At 41.7% G+C, this 12124-nt stretch overlaps 1 protein-coding gene across 1 annotated transcript in view; it reads left to right on the top strand.

The window, feature by feature from the left end:
- The window catches only part of agbl1 (AGBL carboxypeptidase 1), a 581450-nt gene extending 573509 nt beyond the window's left edge, over positions 1-7941 (top strand). The window contains exon 23 of the mRNA XM_062963554.1: positions 4214-7941. Coding sequence (XP_062819624.1) covers positions 4214-4454 — 241 coding nt within the window. The 3' untranslated portion in view covers positions 4455-7941. The remainder of the gene's footprint in view (positions 1-4213) is intronic.
- The last annotated feature ends 4183 nt before the right edge of the window (positions 7942-12124 follow it).

The following is a 12124-nucleotide window of genomic DNA, read 5'->3' on the forward strand; positions in this document are numbered from 1 at the left end:
TCCAGGGAAGTCATGCTCCCCCTCTATTCTGCCTTGGTCAGACCACACCTGGAATACTGTGTCCAGTTTTGGGCACCGCAGATGAAGGGAGATGCTGACAAGCTGGAAAGCGTCCAGAGGAGGGCAACTAAAATGATTAAGGGTCTGGAGAACAAGCCCTATGAGGAGAGGCTTAAAGAGCTGGGCATGTTTAGCCTGCAGAAGAGAAGGCTGAGAGGAGACATGATAGCCATGTACAAATATGTGAGGGGAAGTCATAGGGAGGAGGGAGCAAGCTTATTTTCTGCTGCCCTGCAGACTAGGACACGGAACAATGGCTTCAAACTACAGGAAAGGAGATTCCGCCTGAACATCAGGAAGAACTTCCTCACTGTGAGGGCTGTTCGGCAGTGGAACTCTCTCCCCCGGGCCGTGGTGGAGGCTCCTTCTTTGGAGGCTTTTAAGCAGAGGCTGGATGGCCATCTGTCGGGGGTGCTTTGAATGCAATTTCCTGCTTCTTAGCGGGGGGTTGGACTAGATGGCCCTTGAGGTCTCTTCCAACTCTACTATTCTATGATTCTATGATTCTATGATTTTGTTGCTAAATTCGTAAATACAGTAATTACTACCTAGCATGAATGTGTAATGAACTACTTTTTCTGTCAAAGATTAAGGAAAGTACTATCCTTCCTTTGAGGACTTCTTGCCCCCCCCCCAACACACACACACACACACACACCCTGAATTCATTTTACTGGCAAGAAGTAATATAAAGGTCTCAAAGAAAATGCTGATTTCAGCTTAGTATTAGGTAAAGTTTGCACAATTTTTTGATAAGTCACACATTCTGGATTCTGTGTATTAGACCATGATTAACACACATTTGCATGTTTCAACTTTCTGTAAATCATTTGAAACCTTGCAGGAAAGATAATTCATTAAGAATGCCTAGAAGCCATGGCAAGGCAAACAAATTTTAAATGGTGGTATTCTAGATCACCCAAACCATTTCCATGGATATTTAGTTGGAAGTAATTCCAACTGACATCAATAGCATAGCCTCCCAAGTTAACTGGGCATCGGATTTCAACTAAAGCCTCTTCCATTAAAATTACTCAGAATGAAAGCTGTGTATATTTTCTCTGCGAAGAGGAATTGGAAATGAGTTTGCTCTGGCAAAACATTCCTTGGCATTTTGAGAGTTGTAAAGAAAGCAGAGATTGGAGGTAAACATAACTTTTAAAGTTTTTTTAAAGAACACTCAACAGAAACACCCAGCCTCGTCTGCTTATTACTATGTATATTTTAAACGACTGTTTTTAGACATTTTCAGGAAACAATGCATATTGTGCAACACTCAAGTGTTTGCTGTGTTTTGTACATCGTATTTCAGAATATTTTCTCCACATAGGAATGTCCGAAATCACTGTAGGGGAAATATTCTGTGAAGAAAACCTTTTGGGTGTATTTGTGTGTGAGAAACCCAGTTTCAGTACAGAAAATGTTTTTCTTATGTAAGAAAAAGTATTTTCTGTCCAGAAAAATAATTACTATACAGGAAGCAGGTTTTGTTTTGTTTGTTTGTTTGTGTGTGTGAAACTGCCTTTTTTTCCTCTGCAGAGTAAATACTCTGCAAAATATTGGAATACTCACAAAAATGTTTTTATCCTTTGCATCTATTAGAAAACCTATTTTTTTTCCAATTTGGGGATACTTAGTTAAAATATTATTTCCAAAAATGTTTCAGAATACTGTATATACTCGAGTATAAGCCTAGTTTTTAAGTCCTTTTTCTTAGACTGAAAAAGCCCCCCTCGGCTTATACTCGGGTGAGGGTCCTGGTTGGCTTATATTTGGGTCAGCTTATACTCGAGAATATATGGTATTTATTATTTTTCCCTATTATTATTGGTAGTATTACATTTATTATTTTTCTCAATTATTTTGCTACTACAGTAGAGTCTCACTTATCCAAGCCTCGCTTATCCAAGCCTCTGGATAATCCAAGCCATTTTTGTAGTCAATGTTTTCAATATATCGTGATATTTTGGTGCTAAATTTGTAAATACAGTAATTACAACATAACATTACTGCGTATTGAACTACTTTTTCTGTCAAATTTGTTGTATAACATGATGTTTTGGTGCTTAATTTGTAAAATCATAACCTAATTTGATGTTTAATAGGCTTTTCCTTAATCCCTCCTTATTATCCAAGATATTTGCTTATCCAAGCTTCTGCCGGCCCGTTTAGCTTGGATAATTGAGACTCTACTGTATTACATTTATTTTACTCTATTTTTATTATTATTATTAATAATAATAATAATAATAATAATACATTTATTATTTCACTCTGATCTTATTATTATTATTGCATTTATTATTTTACTCTATTTATTATTACTTGCATTATTTTCCTATATTTATTATTATTACATGTATTATTTTACTCTATTATTATTAAAAGGATACATAAGCACATTTACATTGAAGAAGATGAGAATAATGATTTGATCAGAGTTGGACAGTCTTATCTTAAATTTGAGCTTTATGTAAATATTCAAAAACATTCAACGTACTGATGCCTCAACTAATGTAATTTTATTGGTATCTATTTTTATTTCTGAAATTTACCACCCTCGGCTTATACTGGAGTCAATGTTTTCCCAGTTTTTTGGTGATAAAATTAGGTACCTCGACTTATATTCGGGTCGGCTTATACTTGAGTATATACGGGTACATTCCTTTTCTAGTTGATCTTTTGAATGACCCTATGTAGGATATTAGGCCAAGATATAGGGAGTGGTAGAGCATGTTCCCTGTCTACAACACCTTTCACTTTAGCGATCTCTCCCAAATTATTTTATTGGTATCTATTTTTATTTATGAAATTTATCACCCTCGGCTTATACTGGAGTCAATGTTTGCCCAGGTTTTTGTGGCAAAATTAGATGCCTCGGCTTATATTCGGGTTGGCTTATACTTGAGTATATAGATATATAATTATTCTCTTCGTACACAACAAACACATTTTTACAACACAGTATTTATTTGTATCCAAAATCATGCTCAGGATTGTGGTGAGGAAGATAAAATTTGAAATGTACATCTGAGGCTTGAGAGGAACAGTGGACCATAGTGGACCAGAGTGTTTCCATTTTGTCTTTTATTGCTTGCTTATGCTTTGGAAGTGTTTGCTTTAAACTTAATATTAAAGTTGCAACCTGCCTTCTTCCAGAGGAAAGGCAAGTGTCACAAGGTTCCGGAACATTTTGTGGTCGGTCGATTGTAGTCAGCTACTTACTGGAAACTTTGCGCAACGTATGTTCTGTACAACAGGTGTTGTTTACTCCAAAGGAAGTAGTTTATTTATTATTTATTTATTTACAGTATTTATATTCCGCCCTTCTTTCTCACCCCGAAGGGGACTCAGGGCGGATTACAATGAACACATATATGGCAAACATTCAGTGCCAACAGACAAACAGTATACATTAGACAGACTCAGAGGCATTTTTAACATTTTTCCAGCTTCACGATTCCGGCCACAGGGGGAGCTGTTGCTTCACCGTCCAGTAGTGGCTGTACTTCCTCATTCCTTTCCTCGTGTTTTGCTGGCAGTTTTATGGTGTTGTAAATTAGCCTCCCCGCATAAAGCGTCCCTAAATTTCCCTAATTGACAGGTGCAACTGTCTTTCGGGGCTGCATAGGTCAACAGCAAGCCGGGGCTATTAATGGTCGGAGGCTTAACCCGACCCGGGCTTCGAACTCATGACCTCTCGGTCAGTAGTGATTTATAGCAGCTGGTTACTAGCCAGCTGCTCCACAGCCCGGCCCCTTACTAAACTTTGTAACGTATGAGACCAGAAAGAGGAACTTCTAAGTAGTAAACAAGTAGGGTATATATTGTCTTCATTTTCAAACGCTCGGCGCGGCAGCCACTTTGAATCTTACTCTTTGTAAGTTGTCTGTCCATCAAATTCTGCTGCAGCCAGAATAAAGGTGTCTTGTTCTTAACTCAAATTGGGCTCTGAGTGGTCATCCATAGCACTTCAGCAAGAACCTGGTTACTAGAAACACAGGGGCAGCTCGCTGTTTCCTTACAGCTGAGGCCAGCTTGCTCACTGTATGCCCTGCAATGTTGAACTATTTCTTAGACTCCATGATGTATTGACACCATTCAATTCTCTCTTTTCCTCTCTTTTTTCTCCTTGTCTTTGATTCTGTGGCAGAAGTAACAGCAACTGCAGCCTGGAGACAGATGATGAACTTCCCTATGGAGATGAAGTGGATTATAATACCGACAGCTGCTCTGACCAGGAAGGGGATTTCTCAGAGCTGGATGAAGAAACCCAAGAATGTCCCTCCAGGGCTGCAGGCAGGACAGAAGCATCCGAAGCCAATGTAGGGCAGATGTGTGGTCCTCAGCCCCGTGGAGTTCATCTTCATCACCAGTCAGCAAGTGGCTGGTAGCAAGTGCATCCTACTACTGTCAACACTTCTCTAGGTCTTCAGTGGAGCTTTGAATTCCCAAATTATAAGCAAATGGGTCCCTACTAGACATGTCCAAAAAATCATTTTGAACCGTATATCGGAATTATTTCGGATTGTTCTCGCTTTTTGATACGCATTCCGAGACATTGTCTCACAGCGCAACCAGCAATGTAATTCGAACCATTGTTGGGCCATTCTCTAATTGTCTCTTAATGTTTCGTTAATTCCCCCCCCCCCCCCAAAAAAAATTTTTTTTAATATATTTTAAAAAATATTTTAATTTTTTTTTGTTTCTGCAACCTACCTAGAATGGGAGCTTAGTGCAGCCTAACATGGCTGCCACTCCCCGGCCAATCAGAAGCTTCCACGATGGACACAAAGGTGGGGGCTAGGGTTGATGAGGATAGCTCAAGAAATGAGGACAGGGGAGTCCTGTAAAAGTCCCCCCCCCCCCGGTTCCTTTTTTTTTTTTGGTGATTGTGCATGCGCAATTTTAGAAACATTTAGAATCATTACGAATTTTTGGAAATATCCGAAATTTTTGGGTGAAAAAATCGGAAATACTTTCTATATCGAAGCGCCAGCGCCCCCTACTTTAGAAACGAGAATTGAAACATTTTTTTCATTGATCGGACATGCCTAGTCCCTACTTACATCTGCTCTCTTTTTTTTTTTTGCTGGTGACAGTTCCTGTCCCAGATGTCTTTCTCCAGTTGTGCTTGTATTTCGGCTGCTGATATTATTAGCTAGGTTCCATATAAAAAGGGAACAATCTCTTGCCTTGTTTAAAGTTGTGTCCAAATGACCTCTCAAAATCGCTGCCTGATTTGTTGCCAGAGAAACAGCAAGGCAATTTCACTTAGTTTCTGCAAGAGAAGGCGAAATACACCATCACTCTATTAGGGCACAGTATGAATGTGTGTGTTGGGGGGATCACCAGACATCAGGAATTGACATCTGCAGCTGGTATGGAAGACTGTCTGTCTCTTCCATTCAAAAGGCTGAATTGACTACCAGGAATCCTCAAAGCATGCCTTCCAACATAGCACAGATGAAAACTTGGAGACCTGTGGCCAAACAATTTCAGAATGAGCGGACATTGTGTAATGTTACAGCTCTATAACTCCACAGAATTGTAAAGGAAGCAGTCATTCAGACCAATGTGAGGAGGATAAAACTATGTATCTGCCTCTTTTTTGGTGCATGGTGGACCTTTGCATAATTGGAGGGAATGCTTACATTAAAAGGCCTCAAATTTCTTTCTTCATCCAGCAAAAATCCAACAACCTAGTTAGGTGATTCCAAGAAGATTCTGTCGCACCTCAGGCTAATTTCACCTTGCTATAGATACCCAGTCAGACACACAGGTAGTCTTTTGAAGTTTTTATTAAGCAAAGCAGAATATAAATCAAGCAAGCAATCAAAAGGTAATTCAAAGTTGTAGTGAAAGAGTCAATAAGTCCAATAGATTCACAAAGTATATAAATGTCTAATAATCCAAAAAGGCTAGGCCCATAGGTTCAAAGAACATGGCAAATACAATAATCCATAAGGCAAGGAATTAGTCCATAGAGTCCAAAGAACAAGGCCCAAGGATCCAAGAACGCTGGCTAGGTAAGACATCCACACAGATGAAGCGATGAATTGCACTGACAAAGAACAATCTGTGAAAGCATACTTTAATAACAACTCAGGAATGCATTTCTCTTCCCACAGCTAGACTCCCGTTTGTGCGCTAAATGCTCACTTCTACGGACCTGGGAACCCATCCAAGACAAACGGTCTTCTCTGGATAACTCATTGCTTGTGCTACCGTTATCTTGCACCTGGTCAGGAGCTAAACCATCACCCTCATTATTTTCCAAGGCTGAAGTATCTCCCTCATTATTTCTCAAGGGAAGAAGAATGTCAGCCTGACCATTATCTGTTTCTCCTGGAATCAGCAGTTCATCCTGCTCAAACCGAAACTGCATGTCTGAGCTGACTTCAGCCTCAGACTGCTAATCTTGAATCCCAAACCCAGAATCCCCTTCATCTTCGTCTAGAATCTGGCCAGCCTGTGGCTGGGATACAACAGATGCAAGTCAAAGTGATCTTTGTTTGCAATATGCTATGGATGAAATCATTACATTATATTGGAAGAGGCCTCATAAGCTTCCAAGTACATCTGCTTGGTTGATGTATAGATCTCCAACTAGAACATCCCCAGCAAGAAGATGTCCAGAGAAGATATCCACCACCTCTCTTGGCATTGCGGTTCTGCTCTTACCGTCATGAAATTCCTTTTAATGATGAGACAAAATCTACCCAATAAGGATGTATAGAATAATTGTCTCTGTCTGTCACAATTTCTGGATCGTCATAAGGTCACCTATAGCAATATTTTGCTGATGTTGTCCACAAGTTGTAAATGAATGATAGACATTTTCCATCCTGGAATATCCTGGCCAGATGTTGAGTCCTTTTGATTAGTGTTGGCCTTGTGTTGACTTCCTTCTTAACAGTTGTAAACATTTCCTTAACTTGAAAGAACCATGTCTCTTATCACTGTCACAGTTCTTATCACAGTTAGCTGGAAGGTCAACTATTTCAGTTTCCATTAGCAGGTTTTAGTTACAATCCAGCAAGCAGGCAGTTAGTCATTGCAGGCCTTAATATTTTAGAATGGGGTCTTCAAAATTTAACTCTTATTCATTCATTTCTTCCATTCACTTCATTCAAATCATATACAGTAGAGTCTCACTTATCCAACACTCACTTATCCAGCATTCTGGATTATCCAACACATTTTTGTAGTCAATGTTTTCAATGCATTGTGATATTTTGGTGCTAAATTCGTAAATACAGTAATTACTACATAGCATTGATGTGTAATGAACTACTTTTTCTGTCAAATTTGTTGTATAGCATGATGTTTTGGTGCTTAATTTGTAAAATCATAATCTATTTTGATGTTTAATAGGTTTTTTCTTAATCTCCCCTTATTATCCAACATATTTGCTTATCCAACGTTATGCCGGCCCGTTTATGTTGAATAAGTGAGACTCTACTGTATTCATATTTTTCTGACACTTGCAGTAGGGGGGAAACTGCTGAGATTATTAGTTGCTATTTTTGAGAAGAGACTTAATCAAGAATTACATCCCTAATAATCAACAATAATCATTTTCATATGTACTACTATTACTACTACTACTAATAATAATAACTAACTACTAATAGTAGTACTACTACTACTACTACTACTACTAATAATAATAATAATAGATTCTTGAACCTTATCCATGATTTTAACATTTTATCTTGTATGTGGTTTTTATGACTTGTTTTTATGGTTTGATTATTGGTTTCATTGGTTTCTTGTCTTGTTTTTATTGTTCTATTTGGGCTTGGCCCCATGTAAGCCGCCCCGAGTCCCTTCGGGGAGATGGGGCGGGGAATAAGAATAAAATTATTATTATTATTATTATTATTATTATTATTATTATTAATAAGTATTCCTTATCCTATGTCCCCTGTGGTTCTTGTAGTTTAAATATAGAACGCTGCACGTTTTCTTGCTAAATTCCAGTCTGTTAGGTTCGATTTTCTAGTCCTTTGTGTTTTCTATTCTCCTATGTGTTAGTCTCCCAGTTTTATGCCATGATGAAAAGGGCTACTTCTCTCTACTTCTCCGTGGAACAGAAACATACAAAAGCCCCATCTCATCTTCTGTCTATACACCCGATCAGCCCAATATGTGGGCAGAGCAATATGTCCCCCCCCAGCCCACCGCCTCCCCAACTTGCTTGAAGCATCAATGCCAAAGCGTCAATTGTTCATCACTACTCGGTGTGAGCGCTGGAGCATTAGAATTTGCTGAGGAGAATTCATCTCTCCTCCAGGGTTAGTAGTAAATGTGATTGACTTTTCCCCCTCAGTCCTGTGTCATGAAAATGTTTAAAATGTCATAAAATAATAATAAAGAGAGAGGAGAAATTTGTGACAGTACAAGAGGACCACCGGCAATAACTGTGCCACTCTCGGCCTTTCTAATGCTTCCCAGGTCAAAGGCAGAGCTCAGAGCTTTGTACAGCATATAGAATGTGATGTAAAAATGTCATTTATTATATTATCTTTACTCTCTGACAGCTTCTCTGAGTAGTGGAAAAACCAGGCAGATGACAAGCAGCAGCAGCAAGGACAGACAGTGAGAGAGCCTTTCCATTATTATTAGCCTTATCTACACCAACTACTTAGGTCGGTGTGTAGCTGGATCAGTGCCACATGGGGCTGATCCAGCATAACTCTGGGCAAAGATGCTTTAACATGACCTTACTCTTTTTATATATACAGTAGAGTCTCACTTATCCAACATAAACGGGCCAGCAGAATGTTGGATAAACAAATCTGTTGGATAATAAGGAGGGATTAAGGAAAAGCCCATTAAACATCAAATTAGGTTATGATTTTACAAATTAAGCACCAAAACATCATGTTATACAACACATTTGACAGAAAATGTAGTTCAATACTCAGTAATGCTATGCAGTAATTACTGTATTTACGAATTTAGCACCAAAATATCATGATGTATTGAAAACATTGACTACAAAAATGCGTTGGATAATCCAGAACGTTGGATAAGTGAGATTCTACTGTAACTCGTTTTCTCCTTTTTAAATTTCCCTCTGTTACACTTATGCCTAGGGATCTCATCTCATCTCATCTCATCTCATCTCTCTCTCTCTCTCTCTCTCTCTCTCTCTCTCTCTCTCTTTCCTCCCTCTCTCTCTTCTCCCTCCGTAGGGAAGGGGACGTGGCTTAGAGAGGTGGGTGTGGCTTCTGCTCAAGAGGGTGGGGCTGAGCCTCTCCCCTAGTCTAAAATGCAGGGCTGGGAGGGGGAGATGGGTGGGGCCACAAATGGTGGCCAGGACTGGGATGGGCGGAGTTACGAGCTCTGAGGCAGGGCTGAGCTTCTATCCCTGTCCTGCGGCACCTGCCAGGACATGGGGTGGAGCTAGAGGAGGGGGCGGGGCCTCGTCCCAAGTGCCTGAGTGGGCTGAACCTCTATACCCCGCCCCCGTGTTCTTACAAGCACCTCAGGGGAGGTATACAGAGGCTCAGCCCTGTCTTGCGCTCTTGGGAAGAGGCCCCGCCTCTGTCCCTAGCCCCGCCCTTTAGTCCTAAAAGGCCTCTCAGGAGAAATATAGAGGCTCAGCCCTGTCTCGGGCTCTTGGAAGGAGGCCCCGCCCCCACCCCAGCCCCGCCCTTTAATCCTAAAAAACCTCTCAGGAGAGGTATAGAGGCTCAGCCCTGTCTCGGGCTCTTGGAGGGAGGCCCCGGCCTCTTCCCTAGCTCCGCCCTCTGTGTCCCAACAAGCGCCTCAGGAGAGGTATAGATCCTCAGCCCTGCCTCAGGCTCTTGGGAAGAAGCCACGCCCACTCCTCTAGCTCCGCCCCCTGTGTCCTAACAGGCGCCTCAGGAGAGGTATAGATTCTCAGCCCTGTCTCCGGCACTTGGGAAGAGGCCCCGCCCCTCCCCTGGCCCCGCCCCCGTGTCCTAATAGGTGCCATCACCGCCCCCCTGGATCACTGCAGCGCCCACCAGGGGGCGGTAGCGCCCACTTTGGGAATCACTGCTTTAAGCACAGAGCCTGCCAGCTCCCATTACATGGCACACCACTACTTCTGGTGGGGCTCTGTGCTTAAAGTAGGGCATGCCACCACAGCGGCAATACGGGAGGCTTCCTGTGTTGCCTTGGATCTAGGGCAGGAAGCCAGATGATTGACACTTCCCTCATGGGATCGCCCTGTCTGTAAGCTGGGCAAGCAGGGTGTGGGGTGATGGGTTCCCTGCACCCCTTGGCGGCAGTCGCTGGATTCGCCACGATGCATGGCAATTCCAGCAGCCAGTGTAAAGAGGTCCAGGGTCAGCTCTGTTTTGTGTTTGGATAGGAGACTGTCTTACATTGTCTACATCAGGGGTCCTCAAACTTTTTATGTGGAGGGCCGATTCATGGTCCCTCAGACTCTTGGAAGGGACAGACTATGATGAAATAGTCCAAAATTAGGATTGTTGTTGCTTTGTGCCTTCAAGTCGTTTCAGATTTAAAGGCTAAGGTTTCCCCTGACGTTAAGTCCAGTCATGCCTGACTCTGGGGGTTGGTGCACATCTCCATTTTTAAGCCGAAGAGTGTATAATGTGATCCGCCCTGAGTCCCCTTTGGGGTGAGAAGGGCGGAATATAAATACTGTAAATAAATCTATATATATAAAAGGGTAATGAAATTTCGGCCTAGGACAAAACAACAAAACTACACATCCCAGAAACACTAAACTTGGCAGCACAACCCCTCATCCATGCCTCTACGTTCATACAACAAAAAGAAAAGAAAAATAAAGTCCTAATTAGAGGGAGAGGAATAATTGTTTTTATCCAGTTGCTGACAGAAGGCTAAGCTCCGCCCACTTGGTCTCCTAGCAACCCACTCAGCCCAGGGGACAGGCAGAGTTAGGCCTCACTTAGGCCTCTTACACATTGCCTATCAAATACAGATTATCAGATTTTAACTGGATTATATGGCAGTGTAGACTCAAGGCCCTTCCACACAGCTACCCTGTTTCCCCGAAAATAAGACATCCCCAAAAAATAAGACCTAGTAGAAGTTTTGCTGAATTGCTAAATATAAGGCCTCCCCCAAAAGTAAGACCTAGCAACGTTTTTTTTTTTTTTTGGAAGCATGCCCAGCGCCTGCGAAACAGAACACCAGAGCATGCAGGGTTGGTAAATGTACATACCAGTTGTACATGGAAATATTTGTAGTAACAAGAAATTCATGATAGGATTCAGAGTTTGTCTGGTTATGTTGGTTTGTGATGACAACTACTGTACAGTATATAATAAATGTTCATTTTTTGTTCAACAATAAATGTGAATTCTTCTTCATGGAAAAATAAGACATCCCCTGAAAATAAGACCTAGCACATCTTTAGGAGCAAAAATTAATATAAGACACTGTCTTATTTTCGGGGAAACACGGTATCTAACCCATTTATAATGGACTTAATGTCAGGGGAAAACCTTTACCCTTTACCTTAACTACCACCAGTTCCTCAATACTTTATTTCCTATACCATCATACTTCACCATAGCAACGCGTGGCCGGGCACAGCTAGTAAATAAATAAATAAATAAATAAATAAAGAGCCGGCATTGTCCGTAGACACCTCCAAGGTCGTGTGGCCACTGACATGACTGCATGGAGCACCATTACCTTCCCACCAGAGCGGTACCTATTGATCTACTCACATTGGCATGTTTTCCAACTGCTAGGTTGGCAGAAGCTGGAGCAACAGCGGGCGCTCACTCCGCTCCCGGGATTTTGAACCTGGGACCTTTCGGTCTGCAAGTTCTGCAGCTCAGCGCTTTAACACACTATGCCACCGGGGCTCCGGTCAACCCTAAGTCTAAAGTTTAGGACAGGGGTGGCAAGGTCAATGACCTTGGAGGGCCACATCCGGCCCACAGGCCTTAGTTTGGGGACCCCTGCCTTAAGTCAACAGGTGACTTGAAAGTACGTGCACAGTGTTTAGTGACTTGGCTCCTCATCTTACACCAGTGATGGCCAATCTATGACACGCATGCCAGCACTGACACGCCTAGCCATT

Source organism: Anolis carolinensis, unplaced genomic scaffold (assembly GCF_035594765.1).
Source record: "Anolis carolinensis isolate JA03-04 unplaced genomic scaffold, rAnoCar3.1.pri scaffold_11, whole genome shotgun sequence".
Lineage (NCBI taxonomy): Eukaryota > Metazoa > Chordata > Lepidosauria > Squamata > Dactyloidae > Anolis > Anolis carolinensis.